This window comes from Ovis aries, chromosome 21 (assembly GCF_016772045.2).
Source record: "Ovis aries strain OAR_USU_Benz2616 breed Rambouillet chromosome 21, ARS-UI_Ramb_v3.0, whole genome shotgun sequence".
In the NCBI taxonomy this organism is placed as follows: Eukaryota; Metazoa; Chordata; class Mammalia; order Artiodactyla; family Bovidae; genus Ovis; species Ovis aries.
The window spans coordinates 42571110-42591757 of NC_056074.1; the positions used below are offsets into that span (position 1 = coordinate 42571110).

Consider the following 20648-nt stretch of genomic DNA (forward strand, 5'->3'; position numbering starts at 1 on the left):
AACACACGTTCACATACAACTTGTACACTGACGTTCACAGAAGCGATGTTTATAGTAGTTAAAAAGTGAAAAGAACCCAAATGTCCATCAAGTTATGAACAGATAAAATATGGTATTATCACGCGAAGGAATACCATTCAGCCATCAAAAGGAACGAAGCCCTAGTGGTTAGGATTCTGGACTTTCACTGCTGTGGGCCAGGTTCAATCCCCAGTTGGGGAACTGAGATCCCAAAAAAAATTTAAAAAAAGGAATGAAGCCCTATAGAACAATATAGATGAATCCTGAAAACATTAGCCAGATACACAAGACCACGTACTCTGTTGATTCCATTTCTATGAAATGGCTAGAACAGGCAGAGACAGAAAGGAGATGAGTGGTTACCAAGGGTTGGCTGGGGTGGGGCTGGGGGAAGGTGTTTTCTTTGGGGAGTGATGAGAGTGTCCTGGAATGGGGCAGTGGCGATGGAGAGAACAACCACACTGAACTCTTGAAGAGGTGAACTGTATGCTTTGTGAATTACATCTGAATTTTTAAAAATAATAAAAATATTTTTAAAAGGTATTTCTACCCTCGGGGAGCTTACATTCCAGTAGGGGAAGCAAAATGAACAAAAAAAGAGCCCAAGGTCAGATGGTGACACTGTCGGATGGGCAGCGGGGGAGGGCAGCGGCTCAGGGACGGGGAAGTGTAAGGGGGGCCCTCATCTCATGCCCCTGTGAGCTGAGCCTGTGAAGGGGCCCAGCCTAGCTGTGTCTGCTCTGCATCAGAGCCCCCGAGTCCAACACAAACACCAGAAATACACAGAGAGCCAACAGGACTCAGCTTGGACCAGATTTGTTTTTGATTGGCACAGGTGGCATCTTTATACCAGCCCGTTAACTGGCCCTGGTGTGGGCCTCCGTGACAAGACGGTGGGTCAGTTCTCATCCACATAGGGAGCATCTGGGCTCCTGTCTGACCTCTGGAGTCATGGGCCACCAGTGTCCATTGGGCGGTTAACAGTTAAACACCACGGCATCCAACTGGTCACCCTGATGTAAGACTAAATCCTTTTATCTTTATCTTATCCAGAGTACTGAAAAAATATGCCTGGCCTTGTCAGTATCCTGTAGATTTCTCTACTTGGTAAATGGACTTAATGTGATCCAGACTGCCTATGACTCAGAGATTTCTCTTTCACCCAAGTACTGCTCTGATGCTCTTATTACTGGGAAAGTCCTTGGAACAGGGTGTAATAGGCATGGACCATTACGAAGTGCAAAGAGACTTCAAGTGTCTCATTTCAACATTCAGCAGTGGTGAAGGGGGTTTGATCTATGACAGATCTTTAGTTGAAAGGATCTCTCAGCCTTTGTCGGCATCAGCAAAGACAAGGGTGGTGAAGAGCCTTTTTGGCAACTTGGTTACTTTTATCATGTGTTAATATCTTAGGACCACACCACTGTCTTACAGACTGGAGCAATTTTTTCTTTCCTTTTTAAAGGTTTCCCGGTCAGGGGAGCTTGGCGTGCTGCAGTCCATGGGGTCAAAAAGAGCTGGACATGACTGAGTGACCTGACACCAACAGCGAACAGAGGTGAGACTCCACACTTCCACCGCAGAGGGCTTCCCCGATTGGGGAACTACGATCGCACATTTTACGGCACAGCCAAAAAAATAAATAAATGTGAAATATTAGGTGGAGGGAGAGGATGACAGGCTTTGGGGGGGTTTTCGGTAACTTGGTAATTCTAAGAATTAAGCGAAGTGGTAAAAGGCACACTGACTACACTTTCATAAACCAAGATTTCAATATCCTTGCTTTTATTTGGCCTAAAACTTGGCAGCTTTCAAAATAACCGCGCTTCAGTTCTGCCCTGAAGTCACTGCATCAGAGCCAAGGCCATCTCATTATTTGGGCCCCTTCAGGGTGTGACAATAAATGTTTCCATTTAAGGAACCTCAGCCATAAGTTAATAGTGCCAACACCTGCTGAAAACATTATAACTGGACAGACACTACCAAGTTTAATTCAGTCTGGGGTTTGCTTTCTCAACAGCAATTTCTACAGTCAAGTTAAACTTTCAGACACTCACCTCCCAAAGGTGACCCATGATGGGTGCATCGGCCCAGGAGTGCTCCGCGTTAATGCCTATCTTGCCGTTTTTAAAGATGATAAACGTGAATGATTTATCAAACCACCTGCACGACACAAAAATATTTATGCAGCTGACACGTTTATAAAGACAAAAGCAAATCCAGACAACGTGTTTGTTTTCTTATGGATGGCCTCAGCTGACTGTATCCATCCCTCCTATGGTTGGTAGAGGTGAATGACTCTCCACAAGTGGTAATCAAAGTACGTACAGAAGGGCCTCCCGGGTGGCTCAGTGGTAAAGAATTCTCCTGCCAACGCGGGAGATAAGATACAGGTTCGATCCCTGGTCCGGGAAGGTCCCACTGTGCCTCGGAGCAAATAAAGCCGTGGGCCACAACGATTGACCTGCGCTCTAGAGCCCAGGTGCTGTAACGACTGAGGCCTGTGCGCCCTCGAGCCTATGCTCAGCAACAAGAAGCCACCGCAGGGATTTCCCTGGTGGTCCAGTGGCTAAGACTCCACACTCCCAGCGCAGGGGCCCCGGGTTCGATACTTGGTCAGGGAACTAGATCCCACATGCTGCAACTAAGATTTTGCATGTGGCAACTAAAGATCCCATGTGTTGCAACTAAGAACCAGCACAGCCAAATAAATAAATAAATACATCTTTAAAAAAGAGAGAGAGAGAAGCCACTCCAATGAGAAGCCCGAGCACCGCAACTAGTGCTTGCTGCAGCTGGAGAGGGGCCTGCACAGCAACGAAAATCCAGCACAGCCGAAAATAAATACACTTTTTTAAAAGTTAACAAAAAAAAAAAAGGTACACATAGAACCCTAACTCACTGGTTTCTCCCCTGCTCCCGACACAGAGATAAACACTTGGGTACTGGGGACCAGAAGGAGAACAGGCTGTATTGTTATAACGAGGAAGGGTGCATGACACCAGCAGATGCAGGAAGCCGCAAGGTCATCCTCAGGGTATCTGCTGGGGGCGTGGCTCTGGGACCCACTGGCTCATAAGGAAACCTGAGGCTGCTCCGGCCCCAGAGTCGGCCCTCTGCAGCCACAGGCTCCACAACCGAGGCTCTGAAACACGCTCCCTGATCCACAGTGGGCTGAACCCCGCAGACACGGAGGACCAACTGTGCCTGCCCCACCCTTTCCCCAACTCAGCCAATCCTCACCCCCAACCTGGATGGGCAGTCAGGACCTCCCTTCACGGGGAAGGGGAAGGAGGCTCCAGGAGGTGGACCAGGCTCACCCAATCACATGACCAGTGAGCAGAGCCAAAGCTGACATCCAGGTCAGGCCCCGGGCAGCCCCTTCTCACGAGCATCTCCAAACGGAGGAGGTGGTGCAGAAGGGAAGGATCTCAAGGCTGCTGCTTACGCGTGTGCATGACGGTTTGGGTGGAAAGAAGAAACTCCCCAGTCGTATTTTCACGGCCCCCTTGCTTCAGTGGATGCTTATGGCTGGGTGTCAGCCACAGGCAATGCTTCTTCCAGGTTTACAGGCAAAGCACTGTGTTTCAGAAGGTAAGCGCAATACCTGTCGAAACACCTGCCGTGCAGCAGGGACTTGGCATAGCTGTCCATCGACGTTTCCGGGTCCTCCTCCCGGTATCCCTGCTCGGTTTCGTCTAACGTCACGAAGAACGCTGCCTTTTCAATGGCATCCAGCGACTGCTTGTTTTTCCCGTGTCCAAAATAGGCCTGGCGACACCTGGCCCAGGGGACCCTGCGGTGAGGATTAAGTACCATGAGACCTGCAGCACTTTGGTGACATCTCCTTCGAGGCACGTGTGAAAGGACAACGTTTCTCAGTTCTCAGTGTTTTAGGGGTTTAAGGAAAACTAGGCATTAAAGACTTTCTCCATCTGCAACCACTGCCTGCCTGCCTGCTGGCTGGGCCGCCTGGTTGGAGGGCAGGGGTCTTGCCTTCTCCTTATACCTGCTCCAGGGACGTTGCAGGCAGGGAACTTCATCCATAAATGCCGAGTGAAGGACAAGAAGGCCGACGGGCCCGGAGCTCTGCCGTCCAGGGCAGCAGCGCCCCAGCCAGGCAGGGGCCTTCCTTGCGGCCTTCTGACCCTCTCCATGCGACCACCCCTTGGAAACCACAGCGAGGGCCAAGAGCACGGCCCTGGTGCCAGGACCAGCTCAAGCTCACAGACCCCGACACCATTGTCCCATCTTTCAGATGAGGAAACCGAGGCACAGGCAGGAGGTCACACTGCCTTCACGGTGGGTTGGGACTGCTACCCAGGCCAGCCGGTCCCGAGTCCACACGCTCGTGCTACAAACGGCCGCACGGCAGCCCCGTGATGAGGGGCGCCCCCGGGAGCTGAATTCAGGGATTCTTTTCCATCCTGCCCCATGTGGGGTGCACAGAGCTGATGAGACACCCAATTCCCGAGAGGCGCCCCAGCTGCGGCCTCCCCAGCTAGCTCCTGGGCCCCCCACCCTACCTTCCTGGCCAGGGCCATCTGTTTGTCTCCCGCCCTCTTCTCCCCACCTAGTGCTCAACCCAGACCCCCAGGGGTGCCCAAAAGCCCAGAAACACAACGGGTCCCATTGCAGGCCCAGCTTCAACCACTGTTCTTGACGCCTGGGGACAATGGTGACCACGAGAATCGCTGGTACGTGCCCAGCACCTAGGAAAGTGAGGTGAGGTGGTGCCCCACGGGGGATGCATCGGGCAGGGGCTGCTCACTGAGTCTGCACCCCGCCCCTCTCTGCCTCACTGGCTGCCCCCAGTGACACTCGGTCAGCACTCGGGACCCAAGGTTCTTCCCCACTACACATCCCCTCTGTTCCAGCTGACCCCTTGCCCCCCAGCGATGGCCATGCCCTCCAGCTTCTCAGACTGAGCCTCCTCTTTACTAACACTGCCCATGTCCAGCCTTGGAACCCCCCAGACCAGAATATAAGTCTGGGGCTTCCCAGGTGGCGCTAGTGGTCAAGAGCCTGCCTGCCAATGCAGGAGACGTAAGAGACCGTGGGTTCGATCCCTGGGTGGGGAAGATTCCCTGGAGGAGGGCAGGGTCAACCACTCTAGTCTTCTTGCCTGGAGAATCCCACGGACAGCGGAGCCGGGCGGGCTACAGTCCGTGGGGTTGCACATGGGACGCGACTGAGCATGCACGCGGGTCACTCCAGGCTGATGTGGTCCCTTTATCAGCGCCTAGTCACAGAATCAAGCCCAGATGTAGCCAGGCACCGGGGACCCACTCCACAGCTCCCAGCATCTTCTCCCCAGACTTCTCTGCTGCCCGTCAGTCACCCTGGCTCACCACCGCCCTCTGCGTGCCCTCGCCTGGGTCTCTTCCTCCTCTCTGCAGGACAGTCACTCACCATCTTGCTCCCTGCATGACCCTAAGAGCAGCCACACTGCCGGCCCCAGGGGTCCTTATCAGGGACCACACTGCCCCAGCAGCCCTGGGCAAAGCCTGAAGACAGACTTGCTTGTCCCCCAAGTGCTCCCCTCCCCCACCCCAAACAGACTAGCCCAGCCCCAGAGGCATCAGAGCCCAGGCTGTACAGGTCAGGCCCTCGAGCTTTAGACGGGTCAGGAGAGTAACCCTGACACGGAGGCCTTGGCTAAACTTGTCTGTTTCCTAAGTCCAACATGCCCAAGGGCTTCCCTGCCGGCTCAGCGTTAAAGAATTCACCTGCCATCGCAGGGGACAAGGTTCGATCCCTGGTCTGGGAAGATTCCACATGATGCGGAGCAACTAAGCCCGTGTGCTAACTACTGAGCCTGGGCTCTGGAGCCTGGGAACAGCAACTACTGAGCCTGGGTGCACTCGAGTCTGTGCTCGGCAACAAGCCCAGTCATTGCACCGCGAAGGGCGTGCACCGCAACTCGAGAGCCGCCTCTGCGCTCGGAAGCCAGAGAAAGCCCTCGTGCGGCAACAGAGGCCCAGCAGAGCCAGACTAAAGAACAGTACTTAAAACCAAAACAATCACCAAAGACATGCCGCAGCCCCCAGGACAACGCCTACTTCCTTCCTTCGGTCATGCGTCCCAAGATCCACGCACACGCACACCTGCCGGTCACACAGACGGCCAAGGGGACCCGGACCCATCTCCCCGCCGGGGGGGACCCTGGTGAGGAGAGGACCCTGAGCCCCCAAAACACGACAGCATCTCGGAGGGGCCACACACCTGTCTGCCCCCCTGATGAGGAGAGAACCCCGAGACCCCCCGACAGCCCCCTGGCGTCTCGGAGGGGCCGCACACCTGTCTGCCCCCCTGATGAGGAGAGAACCCCGAGACCCCCCGACAGCCTCCCGGTGTCTCGGAGGGGCCACACACCTGTCTGCTCCCCTGGTGAAATGAGAACCCCGAGACCCCCCGACAGCCCCCTGGCGTCTTGGAGGGGCTACACACCTGTCCGCCGCCGTAAGCGCCGCCAGCTTGGCCTCCCCGGGCTGCGGCTCCGACGGGTCCTCCAGGATCCGCTGCACCTGCTGCTCGATCTCCCGGGGCCTCAGCAGCCGGCCATCGTGGTAGAGCCAGACCTTGAAGTAGCGGCCCCGGTGGAAGACGACGATGTGCTTGCTGTCCCTCAGGTGCTGGATGGTGTCTGTTGGGGGGTGGGGGAGGCAGGCACCCAGGGGCACGTGGTTAGAGGACGCGAGAACACAACCTCGACGGCACCACCTCCTGTCCCCGAGTCACTCGGCTCCGCTCAGAGTCCATTTCCCACAGGCCTGCAGAGGGCTCTGGGCTGGGGCAGGCCTGGGCGCTGGGTTCCCTTGCCCACACCCTGGACGTGTCACCCGGGCCAAAGGACCAACAGGGGGTGGTCCTAAGTGGTACCGTTCTGTTCCCTTGCATTTTCGAGGGCGTCCCGACTGGAACAGATGAGGCCCCCCTACACTGGGCAGTAAGGAAGGCAGGGGTCAGGGGTCCTAGGTTAGGCTACTGGGCCACAAATCTGGCTCCCCCTGAACACAATAAACCCTGCGTGGAGGATTTCCTCGGTGGTCCAGTGGTTAGGAATCTGCGCTTTCACTGCAGGGGCCATGGGTTCAATCCCCGGTTAGGGAACTAAGATCCCTCATGCCACACTGTGTGGCCAAAAAAAAAAATTCCTAACCCAATCTGGAAAAAAACTACTGTAAGACAGCCTTCAAGTGAAGAGAAACTGAGTCAGTTAAATTAATTAACGGTCCAGGCCTGAGAAAGACAAAGGCAGCTCAACAGAAGGAAGGTTCTTGAGCCTGAAATCTCTGAAATATTAGGAGAGGCTAGGAGCCACTGGTGTGGTCTTCTCCGATGTCTCCTGAGCACAAGGATGGGAAGTTCTGATTTCCGAAGGAGCCCTGCGTGGGCTACCCACCTGTCTCCTCTCCTGGGATCCGAGAAGTATTAAACATGCGCTCCCACTGGGCGGAGCAGAGCGGAATCGTAGACCCCAGAAGAAGAATCTGGAACAGAAATATGTCTCAAACAAAAATTCAAGGAGCAAATTAAGTCCACACATTTAAATGCTGGATTTGTTTTCCGGGCCCATAGCATGGCTGGAGACCTAATATCCAAACTCTGTAAGAATGGGGGTTCCCTGGGATACCAGGCACCCTGGGGTTTGCTGAAACAGACCAGAGCACAGAACCCTGCATCTTATTCTTAAATAACCCGTCTTCAGCAGGCTCCACGCTTCCACTGCAGGGAGCACGTTTTCAACCCTAGTTTCGGAACTGAGATGAGATCCCGAGCGCTGCGTAGTGTAGTTAAAAGGAAAGAAAGAAAGAAGTTGACACTTAAGTCAAAGGAGTAGTTTAAAAAAAAAAAAAGGCCTCAAGAGTTCCTTGCTGGTCTAGTGGTTAAGAATCTGCCTGTCAGTGCAGGGGACACGGGTTCGACACCTGGTCTGGGAAGATCCCCTGTGCCACAGAGAAGCAGCTAGTCCGCGTGCTGCATCTCCCAAAGCCCGGAGGCCCCAGAGTCTGTGTTCTGCAACAAGAGAAGCCACTGGGACATGAGAAGCCCGCTCAGGGCAACCAAGAGCAGCCCCGGCTCACACACCTGGAGAAAGTCCCCGTGCGGCCACGAAGACTCAGCATGGCCAAAAATATAAATACATAAACAAACAAAAAGAATTTTTGTAAAGGCCTGACATCCGTATTATTTCCTTCACAAGCAAGAGAGGGTTTCCTCAAAGGACAAATTATGGAACTAAAGTGCATCAGACATATATCCATTTAGGACACTACAGAAGAGAATTAAATCTCAAAATAATTATGTTGAGTGAAAGAGGTCGAAACAACAACAAAAAAAAAAGTGAATGGGAATTCCCTGGTGGTACAGTGGTTAAGAATCCATCTTCCAATACAAGGGATATGGGTTGGATCCCTGGTCAGGGAACTAAGACCCAAGTGCTGCAACTAGAGGGTCTGAGCTCTGCAACTGAATATCCTGTATGTCACAACAAGGAGCCTGGATGCCGTGAATGAGACTCAACACAGCCAAATAGACACTGGTTGGTTCAGTTGCTCAGTCATGTCTGACTCTTTGCAACCCCACGGATTGGAGCCCACCAGGCTCCTCTGCTCATGGGATTCTCCAGGCAAGAATACTGGAGTGGGTTGTCATTTCTGTCTCCAGGGGATCTTCCCAAAGCCAGGGATTGAACTCGGGTCTCCTGCACTGCAGATGGATTCTTTACTGACTAAACCACCAGGGAAGCCCCCAAATAATGAATGTTTAAAAAAAAAAAGCAAGCAAGCACAAGCTGCAAGAATCCATTTACAGAAAATGCAAGCTAATCTAGAGTGACAGAAAGCAGCTCAGGGTGATGGTGGGAGCAGAGACGGACAGAGGCACACAGAGGAGCCCAGGGTGGGCCAGTGGGCAGGGCTCTCACTCACTCAACTGTGATGGTTTCACATGTACAGACATACATATCAAAACATCAGAACTTATTACGGTGGATGCTTTGAAGGTATGCTGTACATCAATTACACCTGGATAAAGCTGTTCTAAAGAATTTTGTTAATAGCAGGTTGGGACTTCTCTGATAGTCCAGTGGTTAAGAATCCACCTTGCAGCGGAGGTTGTGTGGGTTCCATCCCTGGTCAGGGAACTAAGATCCCACGTGTCATGGAGCCACTAAGCCATAAGCCACCACAACGACCAGCCCTGAACAGCCAAATAAATACATTTTTTTCTTCTAAGAGAAAAGCACTTGTGTGTATACCGGTTTGATTTCCTCCCGGTCCAGTTTGCGTCTGTAAAGCAGGATGGCGTGGATCCCGTTGCCAGCTCTTGCCGCCTGGATGTGAGTCGGTTTGATATACAGCAAGTCCTGACACAAAACACACAGTGTTAGGGGGAATGTTCACGGAAAGACAAGCGAGCTTCAATACACAGCGAATGCATTCCTACACACGCGTTCACGACACCTGCTCTGCTGTTTCAAGCTTCCGAGCAATTGTCCGGCTACGAAAGGTAATGGTATATTTTAAAATTAAATGGTAAATAAATATAATTCAAGTCTAAAAACAAGATAACAGTACTACAGCCTAAATATCCTCATATAATGCATAAAAAGGAAAGGGGAAATTAAAAGCAGCAATTAGTACGTTTTCTGAGTGAGAAGTAACCAAAAATTAAAATAATCTTTTATATAGAGTAGTGCTGGCAACTTTTTAGAAACACATTTTCTAAGTGTTTATATTTTTCAAGTCCAAGGGTCGCTTGTCTGTCTCAACGATACTTTGAGAGAAATTATATGTGTGGGGTTGTCCCCTGATTACGTGGGAAACAGACACCAAAGTCTTTGGGAACGAAAGGGGACCAGATGGGCAGTTCACTCTACAATGTATTTTTCTGGGCCATGTCAACAGTTTTTCTCCAAGTCTGACCTTGTTTCCAAAAGACAAGAACAATTATTTTTAAAGAAAAGAAATTTTAAAGGAGAAAAACAGAAAAAGCAAACAATAAGATAGATATAAGTGAACTGAAGTTGCTCAGCTGTGTCTGACTCTTTGCAACCCCATGGACTGTAGCCTACCAGGCTCCTGGCCATGGGATTTTCCAGGCAAGAGTACTGGAGTGGGTTGCCATTTCCTTCTCCAGGGGATCTTCCTGACTCAGGGATCGAACCCGGGTCTCCCTCACTGTAGGCAGATGCATTACCCTCTGAGCCACCAGGGAAGATCTAAGATAGATATAAGGAGAAGGCAAAAAATACAAAAGAAAGCAAAGAGGAGAAAGAAGGGGAAAGACAGATTCAGCAGCTGTTTAAGGCCAGTGGTCAGACACCGGTGGTGGTTAGCTGCTCCCTTACGTCTGACTCCTTTGCGACCCCATGGACAATAGCCCTTCATGCTCCTCTGTCCACGGATTTCCCAGGCAAGAATGCTGGAGTGGGTTGCCGTGCCCTCCGACAAGGGATCTTCCCGACCCAGGGGTCACACGCACATCTCCTGAACTGCAGGCAGATTCTTCACCTGCTGAGTCATCAGGGAAGCCCGATGAGGTGCTTCTAACAAAACAATGGGGTGTGCTCTCCAGACCACCCATGTCTCAGAAGGCAAAAAGGACCAAAGAGACGTGAAATGACACTCAGGGTGGGACCCAAGTCACCCCAGGGCCCAGAGGGACAAGCTCAGTACGTGGACGAGCTCTCAGCTGACCCACAGGTCAGGAGCGGGCAGGGATGTGGGCCTTCAGCGTTACTCAGGCTCAGTTAGGAAAACAGAGGGAGAGGTTTGCTGAGTGAGGAGTCCGATCGCCACGAGACCATTTCTGCAATCCAAATTCCTCTGCAGCAGCTCGATGGGCACCCTTGAACCTCACTGGAAATACGAAAGGACCTCCATGGGGCCCTCTGCTGTGGACGGCAGGTCCTGGGCTCCCTGACGGGGCCGTGAGGCCTTGGGTAGGGGAAGCAGGGCCAGGAGAGGCCCAGCGCATCCCCAGGCAGCCCGCAGGGCCGGGCCGGGCCACTTGCGGCCTGGTCTCCACCGGACGCTGCGGGCCCGCGGGACTCACCATCGCGAAGTAGTTGCTATTCACCATCAGCGGCCCTCGTCCTCGGAGGTAGATGTATTCCTCCCACCAGTCACTCACCTGTCAGGTGCAAGCAGGAGAGAGCAAGGACAGGCTTAACCAGGCTGCCCGGGACGGGGGTGGGCATGGAGGGTTGGGGGAGGGCACATTTACAGCATTTCTCTCTCCCTCGGGGCCAAGTCAGCCCCAGTGAGACCGAATGCAAAACAGTGGGCACCGGAAGATGGCTTTATTCAAGTCAAGACTCAGCTACAGGGTACATCACCTTCATTTCATAGATGGTTTAAAAAATAAAAACACCCAACGGGAAAGAAATGATCAATGTCTGGCTGCTCTAGCATTTCTTAACAGTGAACACTACCAGTAACTGTCCACAGACTGCCTCTCCCCTTCTGCTCCCACAGCTTCCACTCTCCTTGGAGCCACCCCGGGCCACATGTCCTGTCTTCCTAGCATCCCTCAGGAGGCCAGCAGTCTTGTCCTAACCACACCCACAGCCTTCAGGACCCAAGGACCACCATTCTTCCACTTTGTGTAAGAAAGTACATAAACACACAGAACAGTGCCCACCTAAGAATCTAAGTACCTGTGAAAAATTTCACAAACTCAAAACACCCATGTAATCAGCACAGGATCAAACCCCCACGTGACTTGCCCCACCCACCCTGGACTCTGACCGCTCTCTCCGGTCATGACTTACCCCATGGCCGTGCCCCTGGTGTGCCCCACCCACCAGTTCTGTCTGGGTCACACCTCCTCTTCCACTCTGTTGCTGTTTAGTCACTAAGTCATGTCCAACTCTTTGTGACCCATGGACTGCAACCCGCCAGGCTTCCCTGTCCTCAGTACCTCCTAGAGCTTGCTCAAATTCATGTCCATTGAGTCGGTGATGCCATCCAACCATCTCATCCTCTGTCACCCACCCCCTTCTCTTCCTGCCTTCAATTCTGCCCAACATCAGTCTTTTCTAATGAATCGGCTCTTTGCATCAAGTTGCCAAAGTATGAAGCATCAGTCCTTCCAATGAATATTCAGGGCTGACTTCCTTTAGGATCAACTGGCTTGATCTCCTTGCTGTCCAAGGGATGCTCAAGAGTCTTCTCCAGCACCACAATTTGAAAGCATCGATTCTTCGGAGCTCAGCCTTCTTTATGGTCCAAGTCTTCCACACTAGCTGTTCCTCAAATCCCAACTCCTCTGCCTGTTTCACCCACCACTTGTCTCCTTCCACTCGCCATATGTGGGGAAACTCAACTGGCTCAGGAACAAATTATATTCCTACGCAAAATTCCACCAAGAAAAACAGCATGCTTATACTCACATAATTGGTAGCCCACCAGGATTTTAGCTTCAAATACCACTGCAATCTCGGTCCCAGATTGACAGCAAAATCTTGTGCCAGAGCCGTCATCCGTGTGAAGTCTCCCTCCTTCATAAGAGGCTTCACAGATTCCAAGTACTAGGGTTAAGGGAAAAAACATAAGCCCAGCTAAAATAGGTTTCTTTCCTTATGCCTTAGAAAAAGGCTAGTCTTCACTCAAGTTAGCTAACTTCAATAACAAAGAGACATTTTACATCAGGGATAACTCAACAATTAAACTTTTGGGGGGACATCGCCAGTGGTCCAGCAGCTAAGGCTCCGAGCTCCCAGTGCCAGGGGCTTGGGTTCGATCCCTCGTCAGGGAACTAGGTCTCACATACTGCAACTAAGAGTTCGCAGGCTACAACTGTAAGACCCTGCAAGCCGCAATTAAGACCTGGAGCAGCCAAATTAATTAATTATATTTTAAAAAGACAACCTTTTTTGTCCTTTTACTGGCATGCACGCTTCTCAGATCTTGAATCAGCACAAAATCACCAAAGTGGACTCTAGACTGACCAGATCAAGATTTGGTCTACAATGAGCTTTTAATGTGTGGGTTTTTTTTCTTCATCATCTGGTCCTTCATAAGAGCTCTATTCTCACCTAGGCTATGAAGGTGCCAATGAGATGGGTGGGGAGGCTCTGAGAGCCTAGGGTGGTACTACAGGCTGGTGCTTAAGACCCCAGGACGGGAAAGAGGAGCCCAAAAAATGACAGGGACGGGGAAGGTCACACCATCAGGCTGAGGCCAAGCCACCAGTTCAGAATTTTCAGGCCCCCACTTTGATTTGCTCTGGTCCTTGCAGGTAGGAGGAGGCAGGTAGCAGTTCAACAGCATCGACAGTATATTTTTTGGCTGCACCAGGGGGCATGAGGGATCTTAGTTCCCCGAGCAGGGATACAACCCAAACCCCTTGCCGTGGAAACTCGGAGTCTTAACCACGGACCACCAGGGAAGTCTCATCAAGTCATAAGCCTTGATCGCAAAGATGCTGGTGCTCAGAGCAGGTGTTCCGGAGGGAGCGTGAGGTTGACGTACCCTGTTGACAGTGTCCTGGACAGCTGGGACGGGCAGGCGCGGCAGAGATGTCTGGAAGCTGTACAACATGGGTTTTCGGCCTGAGAAGATCTTGACCATAAACTAACAAAAAAGAACAAAAGTACGTTCTGAAAGACGAGATTGTGTCAAAGGCCCCAAACCAGTTTTTCAGCGTATGTGACTCGCCGACTGTTGACTGATCCTCCACTGCAGTTCATCTCCTCTAGTCCATTTTCTGCCCCAACCCCCGCAGGCCTCAGCAAACAGCAAATCCCAAATAAAATCCAGGGCGAACGAAGCCCTGTGTCTGAGACACGTCCTGCCCTGTCCTGGAGGTGCCATTCCCTGGGTACCCTGACATGGGGTCTGATCACACTTCTGCACAAGGAGATTAAGTTCCACGTGCCCACTTCTGTAAGGCCCTCGGTTTCCAGATTGACACCAGGGGCTGGGTGAGGGGCCTAGACCCAGAAGCAAGCTTGGGCAAAGCAGTGGGACTCTCTGGTCATTGACATGTCTGGTGAAGGGCACATGCTTGCCCCTGCTTTAGTCTGGAACGATCTAAACATGGTCTAGTAATTGGTCACCTCATGCTGACCTGACTTCAGTGAATTTCTGGGGCTCATGGCCCAAGGGGGGTAGGGGGGAGGGCTGTGATTCTTGATGCTGAAGAGCAGGTGGGACTCAACTGGACACCAGCTATGAAGGCCACCCTGGGGCAGGTCATTTCCCTTGCTTAATAAAGTGTGGACACCACCTCAGCATCTCTCCTGGGAGTTAAATTCTATTTCTCTGGAAATCAGAAATCTTACATGCAAGCAACAGCAGGAAGTCTGTTTGGGAAAGCGGAAAGGTGTGGTGTGGCAGGCTCCAGCAGGGGGATGCCCACCCCTTTCAGAGGGAGCCCCAGGGGGCAGCGTTCAACCACAGGTGGAGGTATCACTGGATGAGATAAGGACAGACATCCATGCTCATGGCACTTAAGTGGCTGCTGCACTAAGGACCAAGGTGAGCTGGTGAAACGTACTAGAAGCTAAGGGTGAGTCAGGGTGTCCTGGTCTCAGCTAGGGAAACCATTCATTGCCCGAGTTAGTCAGAAAGGCTACAAAGAAGTAGATGGAAGGTACTTTTGTTTGATGGGTGACCGAGATGACAAACCCAGCAGACATCAACCCAGATATTCAGGACACACTAATTAAAGGAAAAGAGTCCCCAGCCCAAGCTTATGAGTCACAGTGGGTCAGACTTCTCTGGCAATTACAGGGCGACACTCAAGTCACCAAGGGGACGGTGTAGCACAGGGAACGCTATGTAATACTCTGTAGTGACCTATTTGGGAACAGAACCTAAAAAAAAGAGCGGCTATATGGATATGCACAGGCTTTCCTGATGGCTCAGTGTGAAAAGGATACACCTGCAGAGCAGGAGATGCAGGTTCCATCCCTGGGTCGGGAAGACTGCCTGGAGGAGGAAGTGGCAACCCACTCCAGTAACTATTCTTGTCTGGAGAATACCATGGACAGCGGAGCCTGGTAGGCTACGGTCCATAGCGTTACAAGGAGTCGGACATGACTGAAATGCCTGAGCGCGCGCGCGCACACACACGCACACACACACACACACACACACGTGTACGCATAACTGATTCACTTTGCTATACACTTGAAACTATCGGAACAGTGTAGACTAACTAGACTTCAATAAAAACTAATGTTAAAAAAGTCGCCAAGGGGAAAAGGCCCAGAGAGGACCCTTCTTGCAGAAGAGAAAGTCTCCCATACCAGACGCCAGGCTGAGTGGGTGAACAAGCCTCAGAAGGACATATCCTGGGTGGTCTCAGGGGTCCGTGGAAGCCCAGAAGCAGCAAGGAGGGAGGGGGGCTTCCAGGGGCCGGAGGACAGGGGCTGGGGACTGTGGATCTCGCTGCCTCACACTGCTGTGTTAGTTTCCGGCGTATAACACAGTGAGTCAGTTATGCATATACATGTGTGGGTATGTCCCTTAAAGGGGACAAGGTTTCAGTTACAAGATAACTATGTTCTGTTTGGTTGGGCGGTTTCTGCTTTTCTTTTCCTGCCTTTCTTTTCTGGCCGTACCACTGGTTATGTGGGGTCTCAGTTCCCTGACAAGGGATGGGAGCCTCTGCAGTGGAAGTGTAGACTCTCAACCACTGGACTTTTCAGGGAAGTCCCAAAAAAAGTATGTCCTGGACGCTGGGCCTGGAACAAACAATCCTGCGTCAGACCTTACAAATTTGCTAAGAGGGTGAATCTTAGGTTAAATGCTCTTATGTTCAAAGGCGAAAGGCATGGGTGGGGCCCAGGTTTCAGGGAGGGCAGGGTGGATATATTAGTAACTTTGGCAGAGATGAGGGTTTCACAAGTGTGTATTTGTCTCCAAACACATCAAGCTATGAAACAGCCACGGCTTTGAGGATGTCAGGCAGTTCAGAATCATCTACCAGGGAGCTCCCTGGCAGTCCAGTGGTTAAGACATGGCCTTTTCACTGCCATGGACTCAGGTTTGACCCCTGGTTGGGAACCAAGGTCCTACAAGCCTCGAGGCCCGGCAGAAAGAAACAAAGCCCTCCCCGCCAGCTGCGTGCTGGGGCAGCGTTACCATCCAGATCTTGGTGGTGCGGCTCAGGCTGCCGTGCTGGGTGAACATCCAGCCGTGGTAAGACAGGAGCACCTTCAGGGAGTAGCGCATGGTGACGATGAGGGCCGCCCACAGCCCCGTGCCGAAGATGACGCCGCTCACCACCTTCTTGGTCTGGCTGGACATGCAGCCGCTGCCAAGACAAGACCAGACAAGCCGCGGGTTCATCAGCGAAGGAGGCCACGGGCCACGTCGCCGAGAGATGCCACGTGCTCCCAGGCGGGGTGGCCTCCTGGGGTCACAGCAGAGGCCGCAGACCCCAGGCCTGATCAGACAGAGGGGGCCACCCGAGTTAACCTGATTCTCCCAAGACTCAGCCATCTTTCTTCTGGATGTGAGATGAACCAGCCCCCATCTGCTTTGCTGGTCCTCGAAACAAACCCAGGCTAACGGGCATAATCAGGGAAAACAGACAGCCTCCTCCAGGTCCAGGCAGGATGAGAAGGTGAGGCACTGGCTGGCCCACAATGGAAGCTATGCCCCAGCCCGATGACTGACCTGCCTTCTCCTTGGCCGGGAGCCGGCTGCAACTCTGTGACTTCCATTCCTGCTACTCAAGATGTTTTTCCCTTCAACATACCTTTGCATTTCACCATGACTCATAAGGAACACAGGTCACTTGACAGAACTATTACTTCAACTATTTATATCAAAAGAGCTTGGTTTTGATCTGGGTAGCAACATTTATCATGAATACATGTAGAAACTGATGCCGTAACATGATCACTTAAAAACCTAGAAAATATTTTCATTTGCTAGGGAAAGTGATATAGATAGGAAAGTGATCTGATAAAGATGGGACTTATAAAATGAGAAGAAATACAGCTACTCATACACCCTTGTGGGCTGTAGTTTCAGTTGTTTTGAAAAACCACAAAATAGTCACAAAATAAAAATAGTTTAAGTAGCAAATGTTGGTGAGGATGTGGAGAAAAAAGGGGACATTTATGCACTGTTGGTGGGAATGTAAACTGATACAGTCACTATGGAAAACAATATGAGATTCCTCAAAAAAAAAAAAAAAAAAAAAGAACTACCATATGAGGCAACAGTTTCACTTGTGAGTATTTATCTGAAGGAAATGAAATCACTCCATGGTCCCTACAGCATTATTTACAACAGACCAGACATGGAAACATAAGTGTCCATGGACAAATGAATGGATAAAGAAGAGATGGTATTAATACCGATTGATACAATGGAATATTATTTAGCAAAAAAAAAAAAAGAATAAATGCTGTTATTTGTGACAACATGAATGGGCCTTAAGGACATTATACCAAGTGAAATAAGTCAGACAGAGAAAGACAAACTCCAGATGGTATCACTCACATGTGGAATTTGAAATATGATACAAATGAACTTTATTTTAATGAAACAGAAACAGACTCACAAAGAAAACTTATATATATATGTATATATATATTATATATATGTGTGTGTATATATATATATACACATTCCTGAATCATTTTGCTGTACACCAGAAACTAACACAACATTGAATATTAACTATACTTCAATTAAAAAAAAAAGTTAAAAAAGAAAGACATATATTATATGGTCTCACACATGAGATCTAAAAAAAAATTTTTTTTTTAGTTTGTAACTGTACTGGGTGATGGATGTTAACAAAACTTGTGGTAATCATTTTGTAGAATATATATATCGAATCAGGGACGACTCTTGAGAGTCCCTTGGACTGCAAGGAGATCAAAGCAGTCCACCCTAAAGGAGATCAGTCCTGGGTGTTCATTGGAAGGACTGATGCTGAAGCCGAAGCTCCAATGCTTTGGCCACCTCGTGTGAAGAGCCGACACTAGAAAAGACCCTGATGCTGGGAAAGACTGAAGGCCGGAAGAGAAGGGGGCAGCAGAGAACGAGATGGGTTGGATGGCATCAGTGACTCAGCAGACATGAGTTTGAGCAAACTCTGGAAAACAGTGAAGGACAGGGAAGCCTGGACACGACTGAGCAACTGAACAGCAACGAGCAAATGATGCATTTGGCCTTTTCTCTATGTATACCGTAGGCCCTTTGGCTGAAAGCACTATAGCGAAAAAAGCATTCTGTTACACGTTGTGGCCCTTCTAAGGCTGCAGCGGATGGCCTACCCAGGGCTCTGGGGGAGGCCACGACTTCAGGGTGTTGGGGATCCTCTCCAGCAAGAGTGTGCAGAACAGTCCTTGACCCTTGACCTGGGAGCTGCTGGCCTGTTAACCTGGTCTTTCTAAATCTGGGCCAAGGATGGCCCAGTTTATTGCAATTGGTTTACAGGGAGGAAGAAACAAATCTTATAAAGACTCAGATTAGAAAGGGCTTTAAATAGCCGACGTTTCTAAATATAATCCAGTGTAAAGAGACCGCCCGCCATCCAGGGTAAATTAAAAAGTGTGTTAAACCCAAGCAGGCAGAGATATAGAGATGAGCTGTCTATAGCGGGGCAGACCTGTGACTCTCCGGAAAGAGAGGGTGGAGACATGGGCAAGGTGATGAAAGAGAGACGGAGTCTCCTGCTCGGGGACCCTGTCGGGACTCCCGGCCCCTCAGGCAGACCAAGAAGTCTGGCAGATGCGAAGCGCAGGTGTGCATTCCCTGCGGGGATGGGTTTGTACCCAGGGCCTTGCAGATGCTGACAGAGGTGTGAGCAGGGGTTCTGAGGTGGCTGGGGGCTGCGGGTGACTCAGAGCGCCGCACTAGCTGCCAAGCACCCCAGGGCCTGGTGCACAAGGAGCAGCTGTCGGCAGCGAGGGGCACCGGCCCAGACCAGGGAAGATTCAGACCTTTCCGCCAAAAGCGCTTAATCCTTTCTTGACCGTGATCAGAATCAAACTCAGTGTTGAACCGTGAGCTTTCTTTCATGTCGCCTTTTGCCACTTTATTTTCCTGTCCTTTTCCGAAGGCAATATTGAATTCCAAACAACCAACTTAGTAAAGGGCCCAGAAATTCATCTGTTTATCTTGGGCCCAACCCCAACACTGCAGCTATGGCCCAGAGACCCGGTGGACACACCTGGGCTACAGTCTGTCCCCCACCTCCCTCACAAAACTCCCAGCCCCAAAAGCAAAGCTCAGGAATCCCCTGGTGGTCCAGTGGTTAACACTCTGCCCTGCCACTGCAGGGGGTGCAGGTTTGATCCCTGGTCGGGAAACTAAGATCCCACCTGCTCTGAGGAACGGTCAAAAAATGAAGAAAATTTAAAAAAAAAAAAACAAAAAACAAAAAGCAAAGCCCAAATATGGCACAAGGACTTGGGGATTATCATTTCTCCAGTCACAGACCTAAAATGTTCACCGATGTCAGCAAGCAACCCATGAACAGGATCAAAGGTCTGGCTTGGGACAAGACACAGCCAAGGTGGAGGCACTAGGCCTTTTCACCAGAAAAGAGAAACTGGTATCCCAAGGGAATTCCCTTGCAGTCCAGCGGCTAGGACTCAGCACTTTCACTGCTGAGGGCCTGGGTTCTATCCCTGGTTGGGGAATTAAGATCCCACAAGCCTTATGGCACAGCCAAAAGAATAAAAATGTGCCTTTCAGAGCTGCAATCACAGTGTAATGGAGGAGGGGCGGGATAGGCTCAGCCCCGTGCGGGTCCCATCACTGGGCCCCTCAAACACCGATGAGGCAGAGGTGCTGTCCCTGCCTTTGTCTGGCAGGAAGGTTCTCCGCGGGGAGGTTCAGGGCCTGCTGAGCGGGGCACAGGGGTCCGAAGTGCTGCGCAGAGCTGGGTCTGGAGCCCAACCTCCCCACTTCCTCTCCATGACTCTGGCAGGAATCCACATCTTTTTTTTCTCAGTATTTACTTGTGAATTTATTTGGCTGCACAGGTCTTAGTTGCAGCAATCAGGATCTTTGATCTTTGCTGTGGCCTGCGGGATCTTTACTTGTGGCATGGGAACACTTAGTTGCAACATGCGGGGTCTAGTTTCCTGACTGGGGGTTGAACCTGGGCCCCCTGCGTTGAGTCTTAGCCACTGGACCCCTAGGGAAATCCCAGGAGTCTGCAAGCTTGAGCGTTTCCTCACTTTACATCAGAGAGCCCAGTGAGAGAGGTCACTGCAGCGCAGGGGCCACAGGGCAGGAGATGATAGCGGGAGACAGGGTCACCCCAGGACCGGAGGGAAGAAAGGACATCAGAGAGGCTCCACAAAGACCCTCGAGGGCACGGCCAGCATTCCCACACGAGACCCCAGGCACCACATACCTTGAAGGAAAAGTATCAACCAAAGGGTTCTCCAGGCCAAAGCTCACAATATTTTTTTTTTTTAAGCCTATTTCAAGCTCTTAGAAAACTACAGTCACTAGGATAGAGTGTTGGGGGTCCCCCTACCCAGATTCTAAGTCACTCAGACAAGGAGCTGAGCAGCTGAAGTCTCCCCAGAACCCCCCACAGCAGTCAGCTCTCAGAGTCCCAGAACTCCAGGCTGGCCCCCTGTACAAGGAAGACACCATGTCCCGAACCAGTGCCTGGGACAAAATTCATTC

At 51.2% G+C, this 20648-nt stretch overlaps 1 protein-coding gene across 5 annotated transcripts in view; it reads right to left on the bottom strand.

Annotated features, from left to right (window-relative positions):
• CPT1A (carnitine palmitoyltransferase 1A) overlaps positions 1–20648 on the bottom strand; it is a 59526-nt gene that overhangs the window by 17321 nt on the left and 21557 nt on the right. For all 5 annotated transcript variants that reach the window (XR_009597800.1, XM_042237622.2, XM_015102893.3 and 2 more), the window contains 9 exons: positions 16122–16293; positions 13503–13604; positions 12422–12559; positions 11083–11160; positions 9284–9391; positions 7427–7514; positions 6472–6667; positions 3629–3817; positions 2079–2184 (listed from right to left, as the gene is read on the bottom strand). Coding sequence is in view for 4 of the 5 variants with exons in the window: in XM_042237622.2 (XP_042093556.1) it covers positions 2079–2184; positions 3629–3817; positions 6472–6667; positions 7427–7514; positions 9284–9391; positions 11083–11160; positions 12422–12559; positions 13503–13604; positions 16122–16293 (1177 nt within the window). In the remaining variant the exon portion in view is untranslated. The remainder of the gene's footprint in view (positions 1–2078; positions 2185–3628; positions 3818–6471; positions 6668–7426; positions 7515–9283; positions 9392–11082; positions 11161–12421; positions 12560–13502; positions 13605–16121; positions 16294–20648) is intronic.